Raw genomic sequence first — 24,603 nt, forward strand, 5'->3', positions numbered from 1 at the left:
AACCGTTCTTGATCCCATGTGACAGAAGAGGAAACTGAGGCATGGAGTGATGAGGCAACCTGACCTTGCTCACATAGCCAGGCAGTGCTGGAGCCAGAATTGAACCCAGCCCTCTGCATGGCACCGTGGGGCTCCCTGTGCAGAGACAAGCAGACGTTAAAGCCAGAGTGTCGGTAGATGGCAAAGCTGGGCAGCAGGTACCAGGCAGTCACTCAGACAAGGTTCCAAAAGTGGACAAGTCATAGCATGGAAGAAATTAGGAGACTGCTAGGACATAGTTGTCCCCAGGAGGCACCGCAGCAACCCTCCGCCTCACCAGGATGTGTCATATTCCTCTTGCCTCAGCAGGAACCAATCCCAGTGATTGCCCCACCCAGGGCTTCCAAGCAAAGCACTGTCACCAAGTGAGCAAGTAACAGTGTCCCTAAGTGTAGATGGCATTCACAAAATGAGCTCACAACAGCCTCACTGGGACTGCCAGCTACCTTCCCAGCTCCGGATCTTGTCTGCATTTTCCTGATTCCAGCCCCACTTCTCCTGTCGGGCACAGTGTCCCCATGGACTGATAACTGATGAAACAGCCCCCATCCTCCCACCCCCTACCCAGACTTTTGACACGGCCCTCAGCACTGCCAGTATCTGAACTCTGGAGGACCCCTCATGCTGGGTCTGTCCAGGCACCTACCACCCAGGTGCAGTGATGATGCCTAAGCATCCTGGGACACCAGGAAGACCTTTCATTCCTTCTGGCACTAAGGTAAGCATCAGGCAGAGAGCCCTAACCCGTGTGGCCTGGGCCTTTTCCCGAGAGTTAGATCCTGAAATAGCTAGTAACCCCCAGATAAAGGACCTTCTGGAAGCCACAGTGACACCCAGCCTAGGACCAACAGGGTGACTCTCTAGAACAAGTCGGGGGATGGCATTTAGGGGTGAAGAACTGCCATATTCACCGAGCCACAGGTAGCAGGTACAGCCCAGTTTCTATACTTCCATATTCTTCCTCAGTTTATAAAAGGGCAATTGCCCCCTTTAGATTAGTCTTTGAGTTCAGACCTTATTCAGGTCTGAGAGATTCTGGAGGCCTTTCACCCCCCTAAAACACTCTCCTCCTGGTACTTGCTGGCACCTCAAATTCCCTCAAAGCAAGATTTCTCAGCCTCAGTGCTATTGACATTTACGGCAAAGATAATTCTGTGTTTCAGGGGCTGCCCTTTGCATTACAGGATGTTTAGCAGCAGCAGCCCTGGCCGCTACCCACAGGATGCCAGTAGCAGCCCCCCACCTTCAGCTGTAGCAACCAGAAATGTCTCCAGACATGGCCAAATGTCCCCTGGGCTGCGTTAAAGAATTACTCAGGCTTCAACCTCTACAGAAATGCAGAACACTATGAGAGGGGAAAGCCAGAACAGAATGAACAGCCGCCATTGACTGATTACTGAGCGCCAACATGCAGAGTCGTCTTATGGAGCGTGGGGGTGGGAGGCGTTGTTCTAAAGTCAGCACATGGGGTGAAAATTGTGTCTAGCCAAAATTGCCCTTGAAACCTGGTCACCCCTACATCAGGACAGGTGGCTGTTTCTTTAGTTGAATACTGTGACAATGTGGATGTGTTTTCTTAAAACATGGCAGGATGCCCATAATGAGCCATCTATACTGATACAGGGGTACCACTGTGCCAGTGACTCCCAAATTTCTGTCCTTGGGCAGCATTGTTAATAATATTTCCATGACCCACATATCATCTGTACAATTATTTAATATTTTTCTTCAAATCAACTCCCCTTTTGGCCTTAACAAATGTATTTGAAATGGAATCTTTATGCATACTTGCCACACATGGAAAACTAGCATCTCTTTCCCTTCACAGAAGGTACCACAACAATAGAGAAAATGGAAAAAAGAACTTATGCATGCTAATTAGGTTCTGTTGCCTTCCAAAGGCCCAAGTCTGCAGCTTGATCCTTTCTGTTGGGAAGGGAGATGGGCAAGTGAAAGGGAGATGTTAGAGACAGACAGTGTCACCCCGAGTCTTGCTCCTTGACAGTCTCAGAAGGACTGATGGAGAGAAGGTGGAAAGAGAGGATTCAGTGGTGTTTAACGGGCAGCTGAGTGAGGAGGGGCAGCCCAGGGCAGGCCAGCTGGCTCCACTTCCCCAGGGCAGGGCCAGTTTTAGAAACCAGCCATCAGTAGCTTGGCTGAAGGCCCCGGTGCTGGAAGGGCTCCCGCTGCTTGCAAAGCACAAAAGCATTTCCCACTCAACAATGGGTTCCAGACCTCCCTGGACAAACAGAGGGGTTGGCAGCAAGCACTTGGGGCCTCAGATCACCGGCCGGGGCCCTCAGCCCTCAGAGGCAGCACCTTCCTGCCCAGGGCTCCCTGATGCTAATGGCTGCTTGCAAGTCAAAACCCCAGAGAAACTTCAGAATAAAAGCAAAGCTTTTCAAGGTTAAGAATCCACAGCAACTCCATACTCTGTTAAATTCTTTCCATGTCTGGCTGTTTTCTACCTCTGCTTCCCTGTATTTCCTCTGAAACAAAAAACAGAATGTGAAAACACACAGGCTCACCTGAGCCAGGCAAATACGTGAAGGGGGCTTTCTAGGGGGTGGTGGGGACTGAGGCAAATTAGAGAGGCCGGGCCCAGTCCAAAGACAAGCAGTGGCCACTCAACCCTTACCCTCTGTTCCCTTGTAGAAATGTAAGCTTGGAATTGCCAGAGCTCCCAATGTTTCCAGAGACCCTGGAAATCTGAGTTTTTAGCACATATTTTTTAAATAAAAAATATTTTTCTCCATGTTTTAGCAAATATTTAGCAATATTTTCTCCATTTTTTAGCAAATATTTTTTTAAAACTCTATGAGAGTGCGTAAAAAGGTGTACACATAAATGCTCACAGCAACTTTACTTGTAAAAGCCAAAAACTAGAAACAACCCAAACATCCATCAGCATGTAAATAGCTAAGAAAATTGTGGTCTATCCATACGGTACACACAGTGTGGTATATCCATACAATACAATATCCCTATGATACATTCTGCTAAGCAATAAGAAGAAATAAAGTATAAATCTCAAAATAATTATGCAGAGAAGCCAAATTTTAGAAAGAGTACCTATGGTATGTCTCCATTTATAGAAACTTCTAGAAAATGCAAACTAATCTAGTGACAGAAAATGGATCTGTGGTTGTGTAGGGATGGGGGAGGGGCAGGAGAGACCAACAACAAAGAGCACAAGTGATTTGGGGGTGATATATGGTCACTACCTTGACTGAGGTTATGGCTTCACAATATTTATGTCAAAACTTCTCAAACTTTGTACACGTGAAATATGTGCAACTAATTATGTGTCAAATATAAATAAAGCTATTAAAGGAAAAATATGAAGGCCAAGTAGTATGTGGGCCAAGTTCAACATCCTCTGCTGTAAACTACTCGATCAACATTTACTTAGAATTCACCTCGCATTGTGAGGTGCTGGCATTGCAGAGGTGAGGGGTGCTGAGAAATTCTCGGGAGAGCAGCGGCCCAGACAGGGCTTGGCCAAGGTGAAGATGATGACCTGCGGACCCCGGCAGGCATTACCCAAGGAGAGCCTGTCACATGCTCTCCCCGGCTAAACTCTCAAGGTTTCCTGAACAGTCTAAAGCAACTGAATTATTTTGTCTGTAGATCTAGTGGGCTTACTCAAGGATCGAATGCCCTCCAAACTAGCTGCCAGTTAATCAGTTGACCCTGAAATTGGAAAAGATCAGAGGAAGCACTATCAAAGCAAATGGAACAGTTACCAGATCACAGCAATAATCCAGGCAAGAGATACTGGAGGTGAGGGTCTAGGTGGAAGGAGAGGACCAGGTGGGAAGTGATGAGATTCTGAGGGTACAACCAACCGGATTTGCTGATGGAGTAGATGCAGGGTGGGAGGTGTCCAGGCAGACTCCAAGGTTTGGGACTGAGCACCTCAGAGTCAGAGCCCCTGGATGCACCTGAAAGTCTCTAGAAGCATCTGGAAGTTTCTAGAAGCATCTGGAAGTCAGAGTCGCCAACTGAGACGGAGACAGCTCTGGGTGGAGGTGAATGTTCTGGAATTGGGTTGGGAGCCTGTTAAGTTTAAGGTGCTTATTATAAAACCAAGTAGAGATGTTGAGTACAAAGCTGGTTACAGGAAGAAAGTTCAAGAGCCAGGTCTGGCTGGAGACGATGACTAAGTAATGAGGCTATTGCTGTGATTGGCTGTGGTTTTTGGACAGTCCAGCCTAGAATATGATAATCCAGTCCCTTCCCTAGCTGCTACATTATTCTTCTCAGTGGCAGTCACCCACCCCATCTGTTTCACGTCTCTGCCTCCCGTGTGCTGTCAAGAGGAAGCAGAGAAATCAACTTCTCTTTTTGCCAACCTGATGGGGGCTGTGTTTCTGGCACATTTGTCTCACCATAAACTCCAGTTCCTGATGTCATAGCTCTGACCATGTAAATAACAGCAATGGGAAAATGGTTGTGACTTAGGGGATGTGCTACTTGCCCAGGGGTGGCAGAAACCCCAGAGAGACATTTGCATCTGCACAAACTGGGCACAATGTATGTGATGGCGTGACCTGGCCTGACCCCTCAGGGGAAGAATGATTGTGCTTGGCTCATGAGCTTGGAAGCAAAATGCGAATAGAGAAAATTTGATTAGAATTAAAAAGACTGAGGTTTGCCTTTTGGATGGATTTGGTTCCCCCAATATTCTGAGTCTGGAAGAGAAGAAGAGAGAGGGAGGGAGGGGGAAGGAGAGAGGGCAGGAGACATCTGCTTACCCAGACGTTTGTCAAAGCCCCCACATTCTACAGTCTACACTCTCACCACTCCCCACCAGCAGCATCGGAGTACCCCTCCAGCTTGTTCAAAATGCAGATTCCCAGGCCCGACCCAGACCTGCTCAATCAGGATCTGCGTTTTAACAAAACATCCAGGTGATTCGGGGATTACTGCACACAAGGTAATATTTGAAACACACAGGTCTGCACCGCATTTTCCATGAGTCCAAGCTTCACCTACCACCCTCTCCACTTTTTGCCATTTCCCCATACCACTCATAACATGATTAGCTTACTCTCTTCTTTAAATCAACTCAGTTTCTTAAAAAAACTTAAGTGCATTTATTTAAAAATGAAACTTTACGTCACTATAAGCAGTGGAAAATCAGCAGCATTTGCCATAAATGGAAAAAAACATAAAAATGCATGAAATGAGACAAAAGGAAAACCATGTTATTTAAACTCTGGCTGGATATTGTTGCCTGCCTAAAGTTCCTAGCCTGAGGCTGGCTTTCTGTGTTTAAAAGGGAGAGTGGCAGGTGGGTAGGGAAGGTATTCCAGCACCTTAGGATCATCCATAAGGACTGGAAAAAGACTGAAGAAGGAATAACTTTCTCACTGTGTGATTCGATGATATTAATGCTACGTCCGTGTGACACAGCTATGATTTTACCTGCCAGGGTCAAGTTCCCACAACTTGAGAATAAGTACTTTCTATAGCAGTGTTCCTGGTCCCGTAATCCTCCCCTGGAAAGGACTTTTGTGCATCTTTACCCCCACATTAAGACTTCCCCCCTAAAATGCACATTCATCTGGGTAACTGGATGTAGGCAGGTGGGAGGACAGTGTTTATATGGAGGTTCCCAGGGCTTGGCTCTCAGAGGGATCAGTTCTCAAGGCAGCTACCCACTCTGCTCAGCAACTGCTTCAGTCCAGAGATGTCACCAGCCCTTCTTCTAGCAGCAGTCAATATGATCAGGAGACACCCCAGAGCCTCAAAGTGCTACTGCAGGACGAGACCCCAAGTTACAAGGTTTGGGGTGTGGCCTTGGGGATGGAACTGCAGCATCATAGTGAGCAGCTGAGGCTGTCTACATAGCCCCAAGCCACTGTCAGCATGGTGTGCCGTGTAGACCTGGCCTGACAAAATAAACTTTTATGACCACTTGGGAAAGAATTGCCTTGCAGCACAGGTGAGGTTGGGGCCCTGTAATGTTCCAGAAATGCCTCTTGCCAAAGGAGAATGAGGCTAAGCTCAACTAATAACACTGAACATTTTAAAGTGAGCATTTCAAATCCTCCAGCTGAAGCAAACTGTTGAAAGGTGAAATGGTTGCTATATATTTATCTTCATTACATCAACTCCTTTTATGATCTTAGAAATAACCCATGTGAGACAGTCACCAACTAGAAGATAAATCCTTGCTCAGGCAAATGTCAGTAGCGCTGTGTTGGGATCTGGTGTATTTCATATGGGTGCTAGCTTATTTGCAAAGCAGCTGGTGATTAAATAATGACTATTAACAAAAATCCACGAGGTTGCAAAAACTCTCTAATTATAGCAGAAAGGAGGCTCTTGGTAATAATTCAAAACTTCCCTGGAGAAATTTCGAAAGGGAAAAGGTGTTGCTGTCCCACCCAAAAGATCCTTCTTTTTATCTCCATCAATAATAATATCAATACATATAGTTACAGTTATTGAGCGTTTACTATATGCTAAACACTGTTCTAAGATCTCCATGGAGATTGACTCATGAATATAGAAATGTTAAAGTGTCCATTGATGGATGAACGGATAAACAAAATCTGGTATATACAGACAATGGAATATTATTCAGCCTTGAAAAGGAAGGAAATCCTGTCACATGCTACGACATGAATGAACCTTGAAGACATAATGCTAAGTGAAATAAGCCAGTCACAAAAGGACAAATACTGTATGATTCCACTCATATGACTGAGGTACCTACACAGTCAAATTTATAGACAGAAAAGTACAACAGTGGTTGCCACGAGCTGAGGGGAGGGGGAAAGGAGAGTTATTGTTTAATGGCTACAGAGTTTCAGTTTTGCAAGATGAAAAGTCCTGGAGATGGATGATGGTAACGCTGCACAACAATGAGAATGTAATTAATATCACGGAAATGTACACTTAAAGATGGTTAAAATGGTAAATTTCGTGTTATGTAAATTCTACCATGATTTTTAAAAATGGTTTTTCACACAAAGAGAGAAAGAAAGATGACATTAAAAGGGTTTACTCATTCATGCATCGTTATTTTAAAAACATCAGTACAAAACTCAACGTTGTAGAGTCCTTCCATGCATGTCACAAAGGTTTAAGGCACGCCAGGCAGTATACTAAGCAGTGGGGGTACCAGTTTGAAACAGGAGCGATGATCCAAAGAGAAGCAGACAAGTAAATCAACTAATGCAGTAAAATCACAGCCACTAGCACAGATACGGTGCTTACTGTACACCAGACACCCGTTCAGGTGGTTTATGTACATTAACTCAAATAATCCTCATGGCAGCCCTGAGGACAAACCATACTTGTTCCCATTCAATGACTAAGGAAACTGAGGCACAGTGAGGTTAAGGAAGTTTGTCCAAAAAAAGTTGTCCAAGGTCACAAGCAGTCAGACTTAGAGTCTGTGCTTTTAACCACACAGTAAGGGGTGGAAGAAGGGATGATAAATAGTGACAGGATGCAGGGGCTGGCCAGGGGAGGTGTGTGCAAATAAATTGTGTGTGTGTGATCAGGAAGTGACTTTTGAGCTAAATTCCAGAGCAGGGTTTGGCAAATTTCAATCCGTGGGCCAAATCCGGCCCACTGCCTAGTTTTGTAAATAAAGTTTTATTGGAACACAGCCATGCTCATTTGTGTACATGTGACCCATGGCTGCTTTTGCCAATCTCAGCAAAGTAGAGCAGTTGCAGCAGAAACCACATGGCCCGCAAAGCTTAAAATATTTATTCTCCGTTGCTTTACAGAAAAAGTTTGCCAACCCTGTTCTAGAGGATGAATAGGAAAATGATCCGCGAAGGACGGAAGGAAGGTACACATGTCAACTCTGCCTTCTCAAGATATCCTCCTTCCCCTCTCTCCTCCGATGCCACCACCTTAGGGCAGGCAGTGCCCCCTCTCACCAGACGCCTTCCACAGCCCCCTAACCATTCTCCCTGTGTCCACTCAACCTCTACAATCCTTCCTCCACCCAGAGGAAAAGAAACCAACCTAAGGATGAGATTGGATCCCAATACTTTCCAGCTTAAACCTTTGAAGTCTCCCCACTGTCCTCAGAATAAAATCCAAGCCCTTCACTAGGACCTACTAGGACCCACAGGATCTGAGCCTGCTCCTCGCGCCAACTCCGTTGCAGACATGCCCTCTGCATTTGCCATTCTCTCTCTGGAATACTCTCCCCACTGGCCTTTGGCTGTCTACTCCCTGTTGATCTGCTCTTGGTGTAAATGTCACCTGCGTGTCTACTCCACCCAGCAGAGGCCCCCATGAGCATCTCTGACTCATCCCCTCACTTCTGCCCTCATAATTACACCTTGCAATTATTTGACAGAAACTTCTGTTTTGTCTGCCTCCTCCTCTATATCCCAAGCCAAAGAGTGGCAGGTGTGGGTGGGCTTAATCTGTCCCGGAAATTTCCCTGAAACTCTGTCTGCAGCCCACTAAACCTCCCAAGTATAGACACAGTAAAGAAGGGTGCTATTTTGCAAACACAGATTCAAGGCTAGTACCCTGCCTCCCCACCCCTCTCCCACCAGATTGTCATCCTTCAGTTCCTCCTGTGCATACATTTTGTAGCCACCTTTGCTCCAACCAGAACATCCGTCCCCTGAAGACAGGGGCCACATTTGTGTTCCTCCTGTTTTTATTCCTAGAGACTAGCACAGCATCTGGCACCCCGCAGGCCCTCTAAATTTACGTTGAGTAGGGAGGATAAATTCCATGCAGAGAGGATGCCCAGGAGCCAAATCAGAGGTGTGAAACAGCATGATGCACTCGAATAAGAGAATAAAGGCTGCGTTGGTGTGGGAGGAGTAGTAAGGACAGATGACAGAATTAGACAGTCCTCCCACTCCCCAAATTCAAAAATCACCCCACCTATCAACAGGGGATCATTATGCTGTTGAGGTGCTGTTGAAGCATTGGAAAGTCAAAAGGTTACATTTCCAAAGATGCTGATGTGGCAGAAAAGATCTGTTCAGAATGGCAAAGACAAAGGTCTCCTGGAGGCCTTTGCCACACCTTCCTCTTGCTCAGCCATGTGGTCCTCAGATGCAAAGTGATAGGCACTGGGAGCCACCAGCCAACTTTGGCCAAACTCCAAGCTCCATCATCCAGTGAACAAAGAAGGATTTACCCCAGATGCTCAAATCCCCCCCCCCCAGGACACTCACAGTGCCTGCCCCCTTTGGGGGTGGACAAGATCACAGACAGGGATGAATGGGACCATTTCAGCACCAGGGTGGGGGGCAGCTTGGCCCGGATGCTGTGAAGGCCCCGATGCTGTGAAGGCCCCCTGGAGGAAGCTGAGGGTTTAGCAGAGGGGACAGAGGTCCCCAGACACATCTGCTCACCTTGGCCAACTGAGTCTGCAGCTTATTCTTCACGTCCGTCACCTCGGAGATGCGGGCATTGAAGGCCAGATTGGTGTCCGTGAACTGCTTCCACATCTGATCCGACAAGGTCTCAAAGAGGTGTTCTGCCTCCTCCCGCAGCCGGATGGAGTTGGCCCGCATGTTCTGAGAGTGCCTGATATTGTCATTGCTAAATTTGGCCCAGGTCTCAGGTACAGAGATCCTGCAAAGGGCATGAGGGCAAATTTAACACAGGTGAGGAGCCAGAAGAGGGTGGAGGGCATGGCAGGCCTTGGAGACCTCCGGATCTGGGGTTTCTCAACCTTGGCCATCTTGGCATTTGGGTCAGGATAATTCTGTGGAGTGGGGGCTGCATTGTGCATTGAAGAATGTTTAGCAGCATCCCTGGGCTGTACGTACTAGATGACAGTAGCAGCCCCACCCAGATGTGACAACCAAAAATGTCTTCAAGTACTGCTGAATGTTCCCCAGGGGAGGGGACACCATGTTACCTGTTGAGAACCACTGTCCTGGTCTGACCCTCTCATTTTACTGCAGCTCAGAGAAAGCAGCTGGTTTTTGAAAGGACACTCTGAGTCGGTAGGAGAGGAGGGGTTCCCTCAAAGAGCACTTTTCCCTAACATTCCTCCCCCCTACAAAAAACACAGACAGGCCAGACAGCGGGCATTGGGGCACAGTGGTGGCTCAGGGTCCCTCCAACTTGGTGTTGAGCACATGGCCATGCTACTTTCACTGACTCATTCATTCAGCAAATGTTTTCTGATCACTTACCACATAGCAAGCATTGTTCTAGGCACTCGGGGTAGAGCTGTGAAAAAGAATGTCAACATGCCTGTCTTCGCAAAAACTGATTTACAGAGGAGGGGAACTGACAGTAAACAAATAAGATATCCACACATTGTGTTACATGTTATGAAGGGATTTACAAACAGGATGATGAAAGAGAGACAAATGGAATGGTGTTATTATATGTCAGTTGTTTAGTAAAAGGGACTAGGTGGGATACTACTCAGAAGGGTGTAGAGGTGCTCATGGATTAGAAGATGCACAAAGCTGTCACCACCATGGCTGGAAAGGGCAAGAGGAGAGGAAGCAGAATTATGAGTGTTATGAGAGCCCCAGAAGAGGAGAAGCCATGGTGAGCCAAATCCCTGGGAGGGAGAGAAGGAGGGAGCAGAGAGAATAAATCACTGACATCTCTCTCCTCCCACCCTCTGGCTTCTGCTGGTATCCCTCCTCCTTGCTAAACCCAACTGGAAACCAAAGGGCAGAGAGTGTAGGAGAGGCCATCTACAGAGGGCAGCCACCTCTACAGGACACACAGCAGGGCAGCTGGAGAATGGATATGGGGGGATGAATGGAGACAGACAGTCTACGTTAGCAAGGGCAGGCAGCGAAGGCTTCTCAGAGGTGGTGACACATAAGCAACTCGCTCAGTTCAGACAACACAAAGTTCTTCCTGGCAGAGCAAGTAAATCCCTGCAGCAAGTAACCAATGGATCTTATGGGGTTTTCTCCTCTGGGAAGCCTTTGAGGAGATACATGCATTTCTTTGAGCTGGCTTCGGGGCCTGGGTAAACCAGACTAGATGACTTCTCAAGGTCTTTTCTAGCCCTGGAAGTCTCCAGTTCTTAATGCAGATTTTAATTCTCAGGCAGCAGGAAAAAAGGAACTCAATTTTCTGAAATAGAACTCTCTTTTCAGACATTTTAAAGCACACTTAGGTTGTATGGTAAATAGAAATTTTAAAAATTTAAAAACAACCACATATATATGTGGTTATTTTGCCTGGCTTTTGCAGGAGTTAAAATCAAGCAATAAACAGGGGTCTCAGGCTTCTGGTGTAGAAGAGGGCACTGTGTCTGGTCCAGAGTTACATCCAACCAAGACCTGACGTTAGAGGGGTGAAGCATCCTGTCCAAGGTTGCACAACTACTCACCATACGCAGGACATCAAAGGAGGAGGAGTGGCCAAGGACAGCAGATAGAAAGCTGCAGATTTACTGAGTGTATCTATCGATGCTGCATGGGACACTGTCAGTGTCATGAATAGCAACCTCCAAGCCCTTGCCCTCCCCTGGAGCAGACAGCTGAGCAAATAACCCGCTTAATCACATTCTCCCCAGAGGAAATTTACCAAAGACAGCCTGTCTCCTAGGCAGGCAGTGTGCCTCAGTAGGGGGAATGTGATTTCTCGAGCCCAAGTCTTTTAAAGACAGAGGGGACAGCTGGGAGGCAGGAAGACACACTGGTAAAACACACAGGCTCAATATGCAATGTTGGCTCAGATCGCGGTTCTACCACTTGCTGTGTGAGCTTGAGCCAGTTGCTTCACCTTTCTGAGCCTTGGTCTCCTCATTGTGAAGTGGAGATAATAATGGTACCTCCGGGTTGCTGAGTGACTGACTAGATGTGAAGCCCTATCAGCACACCCGATTCATAGCAAGCACTGGATGAATGTTTATTATTCACGACACGCTGCGTGCAAAGCTCTCAGCTCAGTGTCTAGCACATAGCAGGCATCAGGTAAAAGGTGTCTACTGTCATCATCACCATCATCATCAGTTAATCCATGACAATGAAAACTGCAGTGAACAGAGATTCTGCAATTCAGACAGTCACCAAACATCCTCTTTAATCTGCCCAGACATGGCCCTTATTTAGGAAAACCCCAAATACAAAGCCCTGAGCTAGCACATCTGGGAAGCAATTAGTCATCGCAAACAGCAGCTCTCGCTTTCCAGCTAGAATCACTAGAAGACGGACTTTAAATAGCTGGCCCCTCCTGGGAGTGGAAATCAGAGTTTCCACCAGCCAGCCTGGCCAGCAGGTTTTCAGGGAGACATCTGTTTGGAAAGAGACTCCCTCAGGACTTCTTGTGCAGATGGCCAGCTGTGGCTGAGGGGGGCCAAGCCCCTGGAGTCCTGCTCACCTTGCCAGCACCATGGGAGAGGCCACCTTGTCAGCAAGAGGAGGTGTGTCCGCAGAAGTTGTCATTGCCAGAAATCTCAAAGGGACATCTCAATACTTCGATATTTGCCAAGATCCCTTCCTTCTCCCCCTCCCTCCTTTCATTCATTTTTCCATTCAACAAATATTTATTGCATACCTACATGTGCCACACACAATTCTATGTGTTAGAGATTTTAAAAGTGGGGGGGGACTGCGGTGCAAAAACTAAGATAGACACCCCCCACAACCAACCACCACCTGCACCCAAAACATCTCTCTCCCGAGCCCTCAGTATTGCAGACCTCAGACTACTGACTGTGAAAGCAGGTCTTAGTTCTGCATGAAATTCCATAATGCTTCCACACGCCCAAGACAGTGCCAGGCATACAGAAGGCACTTACCTTGTAGCTACCACAACAAGAAAACAAGTTCACACAACAAGCACTCAATAAACGCTAGCTGGTATTCCACACTAGGTTCTGTGTCTACGACTTCACACACACACCTTTTTAATACAACCACCCCCAGAAAAGGATTCTATTTTCCTTCCAGTGGTGTAGATGCAGAAATGGGACCCAAAGAGATATGCAGCTTGCTCAAGTGTTAGCATGGACACTGGATTTGAAGGCAGGCAGCCCAACTCCATAATCCACTGTCTTACACGGCTGCCTCTCTGGTGGGTGTCACTTGACTCTCCCTGCCGAACAAGAATTCTTCTTCTGTCTGGTTACAGATGTTTTGTTTTAGAATTTGGTTAGTGGAGTTGCTGAGTGGCGGTGGCCGTGTGACCCTCACTAGGCCAATTGCATGCCCTCTCTTTCTGGGATTTGTATCTTGAGCAAGGTGGAACAAGATGGGGCCCTCTGATGACACAGGTGATTAGCTCCCACTCCCTCACTCACTCAAACTGCTAGAACCTTCCCCTCCAGCCTCCCCCTTGAGTTTGTGACTCCTCCAAAACCAGTAAAATCCAGTAAATTCCATTTTGTCTTAAGTTAGCCAGACTTGGATTATGTTGCATGCAACAGAGGATCCCCACTCAGTCACACTGCCTCTCCCTGGACTGGTACACGAGGGCCCTTATCATTCCTTGGCAGGGGCAGAAACCCTCATTCCTGTTGGACATGACCAGGGATGGGGACAGAGAGCCTAAAACTTACGTGCCATCGACTTTTTCCACACCATGGAAGAAGCTGATGCAGTCTGATGTGTTTCTCAGGTTAAAGCACTTCTCATCAATAAACTGGGCTGAGTTCTTGTCCTCGAGGTCCCTCTCCAGAGCATGCTGAGCATCTCGGTTATCACTGCAGGAAGGAAGGATTTGTCCCCAAAGTCACACAGCAGGTGAATGCAGAGCCAGTCCTGTAAGCCAAATCCCTGGACTCGCAGGAAGGTGCTCTGTCCACACCCAGTGGCTTCTCAGCTCTCTTCCCACCTTGACGTCCCCACCATGCACCCAGAGCCTCCCTCACTCTCCCACCTCCCTCCTAATCTGTTGTCTTTTAGAAAAGGGATGAACAAGCATTTACTGTAAAGGGTCAAATAGTACATATTCTAGGCTTTGTGGGTCATATTGTCTCTGTTGCAACTACTCAACTATGAATGAAAGCAGTCACAGATAATATGTAAATAGCTTTCTGTCAATAAAACTTTATTTACACAAACAGATGGTGGGCCAGATTTGTCCTTCCAGCTGTAGTTAGAAGATATCAATACACATTTTGGACAAAGCCTGTATCAAGTTAAATCACTTCAAAAATCAATCATTTTGTCTGACCTGTGCTGGGCACAGAGAGATAAGACACAAATAGGACCCAGTCACTGCCTTCAAGTTGCTCACAGATTGGTGTAAGCAAATACAGTGAAAATGAATATAGTACAGAGTGGTAATGGCAACAGTGAGGGTTTGAGAAGGATACAAAGTAACACAGAGGAGGAAGCCACTAATTCAGGGTGAGAGGATGGTCAGGAAGGGCTTCCCCAGGAGATGTCTGAGCTGGGTTTTCATAACACATAAGAGTAGACATTATGGACAAGGTTGTCTGTGGGAATGAAAATTCCAAGCTGAGGACTCCACATGTGTAAAGGAAGAGAAGCTAGAAACACCCAGGCATTCAGAGACAGGAAAGCAGCTCATTAAGGCCTGCAGAATTGGGGTCTGGGGCAGAGTCAGGGACTGGGTGGGGCCAAAGACTAGGCAAAGACAGGGATTGGGTGGGTGGAGTCAGGGACTGGGAGGAGTGATGGACTGGGCGGGGTCAGGGACCAGACAAAGACAGAGATTGGTGGAGTCAGGAACTGGGCAGGGTCAGGGATTAGGCAAAGACAGGAATTGGGTGGGTGGAGTCTGGGACTGGGCGGGGTCAGAGACTTGCCCAGGTGAGGAAAGGAGAATGGGGGTGGGGAAGCCAGGGTTTGAGACTGGGGGGCTGGTATCTTGGCTGAGAAGCTTAAGCTTAAAGACCACTATTTGCCAAACTGCAGACACTGAGAACCACTTTTACGATTCTTGCCGAATTCTGAAGTACCTGTGCTATTATTTACTTAATATTCTTTTTTCAAAAACTATTAAAATATAAATAAATGTATTTTAAAAGGAAAATGTATGATCCTGTCTTTAAAGGGAAACAATAACCTTTCCCATTAATAGGTCACCTCAGACATAAATACTAAGTAATTCTATCCAAATCCTAGCTAGAATCTATTGCCTCTAGAAGGTTCCAAGCCTGAACCCTTATCTCCCTGTTGATTGAAAAAACATTGGTCATTGTTAAAGACACATAACCATCGATTGGTACTATTGCCTTGAAGTGTTTAGACGAGTATAAGAGTAGAGAAGGGAATAACTTTCACTATGCGAGGTTATGTCCAGACACCAGCTAAAATGGGTGGTCTCACGTTGGTCTCTGTCTACCTCCCGCCCCGTGTCTTTGTCTCTCGCTGTCTCTCATCTTTGCCTCTTTCTGACTATTCTCTCTTGGTTTGTCTCTGTCTCAGGGCGTATGTGTCTCTCCCTCTCTCTTCTCCATCTGTCTGGGTTTTTTTTGTATCACTCTCTTTTTCCTGCGATGGATGTTGGTTGCTGGTGATGGACTTCAAGCAGGCCAGGCAAGGAAATAAATCCTGATGGCAGGCTCCCACCTATCAGGAAGCACAGGAAGTCATGTCAGGGCAGGAGGAACCATCCCAGGGCCCTCGTGGCCTTCCAAATTGGCAGAGCCGTGGAGAAATGGGGCCCCATTCTGTCTAATGAACTGGAGTGTGAAGAAAGACCAGATCTTGGAAAGCAAACACGTCAGAGCATTAGAGGGGAACTGGGGGCCTCAGAATCCAGCTGGTCCAGCTGCCTGGCCCATGCTAATGAGGCCTGGGGAAAGAGGGGGCAGCCCTGGCTCCCCTACTTGACCCATGACTGAGGGCTCGGCCGGTGCCAAGTCTTGCTCTGCTGTGAGCCCACCTGAAAGAGCCCAAACTTGGCTCCTCCCCAGTCAGGAAGAGCCTTTTCTGCTTTGCTGGGGCACCTGGTACAGTGAGGAAACTGTCATGTCCAGATGTGGGCCTCAGGCCTTGCCCAGAGAACCACGAGCCAATGGCCCAGCGCCTGCCAGTGCCAAGGTGGCCACCTGAGCAGATCAGTGGCGGCCTCCCCGAGGGGGTGAGGACACACCAGTTCTGCCAGGCTAACGAGGCTCTAGCCAGCTGTAGGTTAATTAGGATAATCCCCATCCCTCCAGCAGCACAAGCTGCCTCCCCATCTATGACAGGCGTCCTTTGCCCGAGGACAAACAGCCTGTGTCCAGGGCGTCTCAGCCTTGAGTCCCCACAAAGAAAGAGGATCCCCTCAGCTGCTCTCACCCCCTCCCCACCCTCTCTCTCTCTGCCTCAGTCTCTCTCTGGATCTCTCTCCAAGCATCTCCTTCTCTCTTCTCTTTCTCCATCTCTGTCCCTCTCCATCTCTTTGTTTTTCTCTGTCTCTGTCTCACTTCTTGAATTCTCTGTTTGTCTGGCATGTCTGTCTCTCTCTGTGTCTCTCTGCCCCTCTGTTTCCCTGCTCCCTATCTGTTTATCTCTTCCTGTCTTTCTTTCTCTGTCTCTCTTGATGTCAGCACTCATTCTGTTTCTCCCTGTGTGTCTCGGTGTCTGGGACTGTCTCTGTCTGTCTCAGTCTCTCTAGTTGTCCCAGCACCCCCGCCCCATCTCTTGTTTCATTGTCTGGGGTCGCACAAGCAGCCTCTCTACCCGAGTCTCAGGATTTCTCCTCTGCAGCCCAGCTCCCCAGGTATAAGTCCAGGCTTTTGTTCACTCTGCCAGCTCCAACTGTCCCCTTTCCCAAACCTCAGCCTTCCTGTTCCCCCAGCACGCCATGTTTTGCAACATCCCTGTGTCAGCCCCAAATGGAAAACCATTCTCTCTTGCTGTAAATAGGAGATCACAAAAATAAATGCAAGAGAGAACAGAATAGAGAGCCCAGAAATGAATCCATGCATTTATAGTCAATTGATTTTCGACAAAGATGCCAAGAACACATAAGGGGGAGAGGACAGTCTCTTCAATAAATGGTGTTGAGACAACTGGAAATTCACAGGCAGAAGAATAAAATTAGACCCATATTTCACACCACATACAAAAATCAACTCAAAATGGACCTTCAACGTAAGACCTGACACTGTAAAACTACAAGAAGAAAATATCGGAGGAAAGCTCCATGACATTTTTCTGGGCAATGATTTTTTCTGGATAAGACCCCAAAAGCGTAAGCTACAAAAGCGAATATAGACAAATGGGATTTCTTCAAACTAAAAAGCTTCTGCACAGCAAACAATCAACAGAGTGAAAAGACACGCTATAGAATGAGAGAAAAATACTTGCAAATCATGCATCTGATAAAGAGTTAATATCCAAAATATATAAGGAACTCAAGCAGCTCAATAGCAAGAAAACAAATAATCTGATTGAAAAATGGGCAAAGGATCTGAATAGACATTTTTCAAAAGGAGACATACAAATGGCCAACAGGCATATGAAAAAAATGCTCAGCATCACTAATCAGCAGGGAAATGCAAATTAAAACCACAATGAGATGTCACCTCACACCTGTTAGATTGGCTCTTAACAAAAAGATGACAGATAAGTGTTGGCGAAGATGCAGAGAAAAGAGAACCCTTGCACACTGTTGGTGGAAGTGTAAATTAGAACAGCCATTATGGAAAACAATAGGGAGGTTCCTCAAAACATTAAAAATAGAGCTACCATATGATCCAGAAATTCCACTACTAGGTATATATCCAAAGGAAAGGAAGTTGGTATGTCAAAGAGGCACCTGCACTCCGTGTTCATCGCTGCGTTATTTACAACGTCCAAGATGTGGAATCAACCACAATGTCCATCAACAAATGAATGGATAAAGAAAATGTACCTACACACAATGGAATACTGCTCAGCCTTCTGTCATTTGTGACAACAGGGATGACCTGGAGGACATTATGTTAAGTAAGTGAAATAACCCAGGCACAGAAAGACAAACATCACATGATCTCAATTATGCATGAAATCTAAAAAAGTTAAACTCACAAAAGCAGAGAGTAGAATGGTGGTTAACAGTGGCAGGGGGGTGTGGGGAGATGTTTGGTCAAAGGATATAACATTTCATTCAGACAGGGAGGAATAAGTCAAGAGATCTATCTTAAAACATAGTGACTACAGTTAATAACCATGCATTGTACTCTTGAAAATCACTGAGAGTAGATTTTATGTGGTATCACCACAAAAAATAACTACGTAAGGTAATGCACATGTTAACTAGCTTATTTAGCCGTCCCACAATGTGCGCATATTTCAAAACATCACGTTGTACATGATAAATACATACAACTTTAATCTGTCAATTAAAAATAAAATTTAAAAAAAAAAGGCAAGAAAAATACAATTAAAAAAAGACATCGGCCAGCCCAAAGTTCTCCCTGTGTTAAAACTTGCTGGTTTAAATACGAGTGTTTAAGATTTTTTAAAGCAAATTAACTTATAGACAGACAGTTGGTAACCAATCGTCCAGGTGGTAGGTGGAATGTCAGAAATCAGGACAGAGACACACAAAATGGTTGAATTCAACCCTGTATTTATCCTTTCAACTGCCATTTTGGGCCCTGCTGTATTAATACCTCCTTTGAACACTTCACCTCTGATGTCTCCCTGGGTCGCCCCAATTTGTCTGCCCCAACCACACCCTTTGATCTTTAGGTCAAAGACTCTCCTGTAGTGTCTTCTTCCTTTTCAACATGGCCCTCGATGCCATTTTGTCCTGGGTGATCCCCTCTTATCCCCGGAGCCCAGTTATAACCCCCTCGGGGAGTCAAAGAGCAACTGGAGGGGGAAGTGACTGCTGTTCCTGGGGCACAGCAAACGGGACACCGAGCTCCTGGCGCTGATTTGCAAGCTGCCTGACACTTTAGCGTCCCACCCAGGCTGCCCGTGTCCATTGTACAGCAGGAAAGGCAGCTCTGACAAGGTGGCCAGATGCCCCTGGCCATCTGTGTCTCTGTGTCAAGAGTAAATGAGGAGGGAAACTAGCAAAGCAGCCCTGAAAGAGTTAAAGTTCAGTGCCCCATTCCAGAGCCAGGTGGGGAGGCTGCCTCCAGGGAACCAGGTGACAAGGGCTTAGCTATAGGCCCCAAGCACCATAAAACTCCAACCTCCCTTTAATTATGAGAGGGGACTCCTGGCTCGTCAGGATACCAGTTGCCTAATATTCCAAGAACAAAAAGCTGATTCCTTGTGAAGACTCCTGACTTAAGGGGTTCACCAGGTCCCTTCTAGAGATGCCCCAGCCCCTGGCCTTGCTGCCTACATGGGGAAACCACAGATAAAAGAGCCCTCATTGCAAACAGTGCAATCTGTGATGCGCTGGCTCAGGAGCATCGAAAGTGCACGTCTCAGCAACATCATATGGCTAGCCTGAAATCAGCCACTGTGGTAGCATTTACACCACAGCAAATGACCAATCTACAAATCAAGACTCATGTTTTTTCTGGAGAGCTGGTTGCTAAACATTTAACAGCTCACCCTGACCAGAAGAACAACCCAGAGACAAGCAGGCCCCTCTGGCTTGCCCCTAGAAATCTGGGAGTCCCAGAACAAACCCCAAGGAGAGAGAAGAGAAAGAAGCCCTTACCGCATCTGAATATCAATTCTTTGAGCTAATTTTCTCATCCGTTCTTGGCAACATTTTAGCAAATCTACTTCCTGAAATGAAAAATGTCAGAAAGAGGGTTGCTCCTTAGAAACCCATAATGCTTTCTTCACCTTGCCTCTCTCTGCCTACCCTCAACCCCGCAAGTGAAATGTCAGGGTGGGGTTCCTGCCTCAATCCCGTGATCCCAGGGCCAGACAGCTGAGGTTAAGGGTGGAAGCTGCATGTTTTCTTGCTCTACTTTCTTTCCTTTTTATATGCTTCCAGCTTAAAAAAAATTAGCACCTACTATGTGCCAAGTGCTCACCTACAGATTATTTTATCATTTAATTAAATAATGTATATGAAGTGGTATGGTAAATATATTAGGTGCTCAATAAACACTAGCTTTTATGATTGTTATTGGTGGTATTATTATTATTATGCCCACTTTGAAGATGAAAAGACTGAGGACCAAATGACTCCATTTCTCCTCATTCCTAAACTGCAACCTAGGCCCCCACCCATGCTGTCTGAGCCCTAATTTTCCCCCGGGGGTGACATGTGTGGCTTCTGCTCCCGATTGGCAGCTCAGAAACCTCTCTGACCAGCTGGCCCTCCCTTCCTCCTTCCAGGGCTGGGCAGACCCAGGAGACACCTTACCTGAATAAGATTTTTCTCCACGTTGTCATGCACCAAATCAATCCCGATCCTCTTCTCGCGATGGTACAGACACTCCAGGGCCACCTGTAGGGAGCAGCGGGAAAGAGTGTATTCTCCCTGCAGCTGTATGTAGATCCTGAGCAGAGGTGACTCGCATCTAACTTTGCCACTATATGGTCTTTTCTTCAGGCCTGGGTGCTTCCTGTGTGTTTAGTGGGCTTCTGCCTCCCTTCTCCCTTGATGGGGACTGTGGGATCCCTGGGCTAATGCATTTGGAGATGCAGGGCCCATGTAGAGAAAGGAGGATAAGGTAGGGTCCTGGGAACAAACTGTGGTTGGAAGTGGGAGTTAACACCCCTTCCCATAATCTCCATAAACTGCCCCAAGCCTTCCCAAATTACAATAAGAAACAGTAAAACTCCACTATCATGGGCTGTACTGTGGCTCACTTCGGGGAGTGTGGCGCTGGTAGCACCTAGGCTGCAGATTCAGATCCTATATAGGGATGGCTGGTGCGCTCACTGGTTGAGCGTGGTGTGGACCACACCGTACGGAGGGTTGCGATCCCCTTATCGATCAAAAAAAAAAAAAAAAAACTCCACTATCATTTCAGATACGACAGTATCAACTGCTGTCGAAGTAGCTTCTCTCCTGAGTTCACATCCAGGCTTTGCCAGTTCCTACTATGTGTACTTGAGCAAATTACTTAACCACTCTGACCCTCCGTTTTCTCATCTGCAGACGGGTGCATTATTGTTGCATATCTCACAGGTTTGTTGCACAGATTAAGAAAACTTGACAAATGTAAAGCACTCAGAACACTATCCATTAGTATCATCTATGAATAAACATGAAACCCCTCTTTGGAGCTCCCCAAATGGGAGGAAAGCTTTGGAAACTGGTCAGAGCCAGGTAAGCCCCAGGCCACCTTCCCACACAGCTGTGGGCCTTTACAACTGTCATGGTGACCTAAGCAGAGTGGAAGAGAAGACAGGGAGGGGGATGCTCAGAGCACTCCTGGGAGAGACTGAGGAAGAGTAATGATTGGTCACTAGCCTGTTATGTCACAAATAGCAGGAGCAAGCAGGAAGCAGGAAGTGTTGAGGTCTGGATGTTGGGATGCCAAGGCACCTAGGAGCTCAGAAAGGAGAAGGACTCACTGACCCATCCCACCAGAATTTATGGAGCCCCTTCTCTGAGTCATTCTCAATCAAAATGCTGGGGGTAGCACAATGAACTAGACAGAACGGGTCCCTGCTCTCATGCAGCCTATGTTGTAACAGAGGGGAGAGAACACACATGAAGAAACAGGATTGTTTCCAACTGTAATAAGTGCTGCAATGAAAACAATCAGGGTGATGTGAGTGGTTGGGGACAACCCAGCAGGGTAGTCAGGGAAGAATTCTCTAAGGAGGAGACAGAGACCTGAATCATCAGAAGCAGAGATGCATGGAGGAGTGGGAATGATGCATCAGGAAGAGCAAACAGCAGGTGCAAAGGCCCTGAGGTCAGAGGAGGAGCAGACAGGAAGCCATTGGGAGAGGAGAAGAGAAAGTGAAGCTGGAGTAATCTCAGGGGCAGGGTTATGGGATAGAGGATTTCAGAGGGATAGAGGATTTCAGGAATTGAGATGTTAATTTCTGGGAAGCCATCAAGGGAGCCAGTGGGAAGAGTGTCAAGATCTCACTTAATACTTAAAATCACCCCTCTGGCTGCTGTGCAAGGAATGGATTGGAGGGGGCAGGAGTTGGAAGCCCAGGATGGAGGTCCTGTGAGAGGCTGCCTGGACTGAGGTAGGAGCTCTGGAGATGGAGAGAAGTGGGTAGGATTGAGATGTCACTGGTCCCCATGCCACCACGTGACTGATCAAAGATTACATGTGACCAGGCAGAGCTCGGCTTTCAGACAGGTGGGGTGCGGGGGGGAGGTGAGGAGGGTAGGGGGTGAGCAATAGGTTTTGGGTGCTGCTGCAGGTCTCTGAGAAGCAGCTCTGCCCACCTTCCTCCCAAGGGAGAAACCTGATGGGAAGAGAGGGAAACAGTGTATTCTCCACCCCCTCACATGGGTTTAGGAATCCCAGAGTGATAGGAACCTATACCATGTCTCCCATTGGGATCCAGAGGAAAGACCTCTCCTACAGAATTCCCCACACTGGGCATGGAGCAGAATCAGCTGTAGGAGGACCCCAGGCTGGAGGTCCCTAGTCTCCCACATGCTCCAGGGAGCAGCAGAACATCGTCCTGTGTGGCCAAGATTAGTTCTCACAGCATAAGCGGAAGCTGCTGGTTCATTACCCAATGTCCACTCAACAACTTCCCTGACTTTCTCTAGGACACAGTGAAAAATATTCACTTAACCATACTCCCCTGCAGCTGGGGAGCCCGTGTGAGTTCTGAGCAATGGGCTAAAAATGGAAACTCATGATGGGCCTTCTGGAGAAACATATTCCCTGATAAAAAGGAACAGACAAGGTTGATACATTCACCCTTTACCTTACCCTCACTTTCCTGCCTCAAATGAGAATATCAAAATGCTCCTTTCACTCAGGAGCTTGCAATATGAAGTATGAAATGTCCTCGTAAGCAGTGGGGCAAAAGCCCCAGACTATGGATGGCAGAATAGAAAGAGGAGAGCTTGGGTCCTGCAAGCTCTGCATCAAATTGAGGTTGCAGCAGCCTGATCTGTCTCTCTCTGGGATTCTCATAGGACGGAAAAACAAATTCCTATTGGGCCAAACCACTGTCACTAAGTATGTTACATACAGCCCAAAGCAATCCTAACTGATCTGGGATATATCTGCAGACCGGGTGACCAAAGAGATGTCAGGAATATCCACATCTATTTATTCATTTATTCAACAAATATTTATTGAATGCCTACTATGTACGTTGGTCTAGACAACAGTCAGCACAGATATTGGTCACTAAGGACCCACACAGGTGCGCTGCACCTGAGTAAGTTCTGAATACATCAAAAACAATGTATTCGAACAATGCAATTGAAGGCAGTCTGCCCCATGAAGCCTATAGTCTAGTGGGTGGGGGTGAGGGTAAATAAATAAGTAATAGAAGATGATAAGTGTTATGGAGAAAAATAAAGCAGTTATTTTCAGGATGTCCTCTAAGGACCAGGACACACACACACACATGCACACGCATGACAAAGCACACACACAGTGCCTTGATGAAGCCCCTGCCACTTTGCTGTAACTTCAAGGAGAAAAGGAAACGATTCAGTTTGAGAAACCCCGATTTGACTAGGATTAACCTCAATTGGCCAAGATGCTTTTTATGTTAAAACTGATCTTATACAGTGATGCAAGTCAGTGCCTGTCACCTTGACCTTCACCCAAGGGAAGTGGAGCACCTGCAGCTGCTCTGTGGCACCCGGCCACCATCCTCTCCCTGCTGCCACGCTCACCTGCAGTGGGCAGTTGACCTCCTCGGCCGCACACTCCAGCCTCCTCTTGACCATCTCCATGCTACGGTTCTCGGTCAGAAGCCTCTCCAGCTCGTAGCTCAGCTCCGACTTCCAGAAGCCGATGTCCGACAGCCTCTGGCCCAGGTTCCGGGAGGTCCCCTCCTGCATCTGGCGCGTCAGCTGATCCTTGTCCTGCATGAGCCGCATGGAATCGCCCGTCAGCCTGCCAGCCCACAGCCGCGACGCCTCAGCCCCACGTATCTGCAGCTGGTTGGACTTGTCCCAGTCACGGGGGCTGTAGCGACAGAAGAGTGCTGAGCGGAGCGCGGGCAGGATGGTGGGTGGCGTCAGGGCGCTGGGGCACTCATCAGAGCAGGTCTGGGCACTGGAGATCTTGTAGAAGAGGCTGGGTCTCCATGAGTTGAGATAGCGGTACCCAGGCAGGTAATAGGGCTGGTAGCATTCCTGGATCACAGGGGTCTGCACAGCAGGAGGCAGCGCGGTCAAGCCACAGGCTTTCTTGGAGCCACAGTAACTGGCATTCTGAGTGGTCCCAAGAAACTCCATTTTCTCCCATCAGCCCCACTTGGGCAAGATTCTGCCCAGGGGGTCAAAGGCATCACCAGGAAAGGGCTTCTCCCTTAGGGACAGAGAACCTCTGTGACACAGCACTGGTGTCATAAAGCCTGCTGGAGGGGGCTTTTAGAGGGGTCCTTCTTGCTCACTTTCAGACCAGCTGGGGACATATTGCACACCCTCCAATAAAAGACAAAACCCAAATCAACAAAGTAAATATCAGTACACCGTCCACTGATCTGAGATGCACAAAACAACACTTGATCTATCTTTCTATAACAAACAAATCTGTCTTACCAGACCTCACTCGGCCCAATGGGACTAAATTTAATGTGGTCCACCCAGTAAATTCAATCAGCTCAGGGCCAGTTTGGTCAAGGTTCGTTATTCTCTTTCTTTCTTTGTCCCCAA

General features: G+C 47.3%; 1 protein-coding gene across 1 annotated transcript in view; it reads right to left on the reverse strand.

Moving 5' to 3' along the window:
• The window catches only part of TEKT5 (tektin 5), a 45,777-nt gene extending 21,594 nt beyond the window's left edge, over positions 1-24,183 (reverse strand). Inside the window, exons 1-5 of the mRNA XM_063101094.1 lie at positions 23,617-24,183; positions 20,197-20,280; positions 19,537-19,607; positions 13,529-13,672; positions 9,396-9,618 (exon numbers count right to left, since the gene is read on the reverse strand). Of these exons, the coding sequence (XP_062957164.1) occupies positions 9,396-9,618; positions 13,529-13,672; positions 19,537-19,607; positions 20,197-20,280; positions 23,617-24,183 (1,089 nt within the window). The remainder of the gene's footprint in view (positions 1-9,395; positions 9,619-13,528; positions 13,673-19,536; positions 19,608-20,196; positions 20,281-23,616) is intronic.
• Between the last annotated feature and the right edge of the window lie 420 nt (positions 24,184-24,603).

Source organism: Cynocephalus volans, chromosome 6 (assembly GCF_027409185.1).
Source record: "Cynocephalus volans isolate mCynVol1 chromosome 6, mCynVol1.pri, whole genome shotgun sequence".
Lineage (NCBI taxonomy): Eukaryota > Metazoa > Chordata > Mammalia > Dermoptera > Cynocephalidae > Cynocephalus > Cynocephalus volans.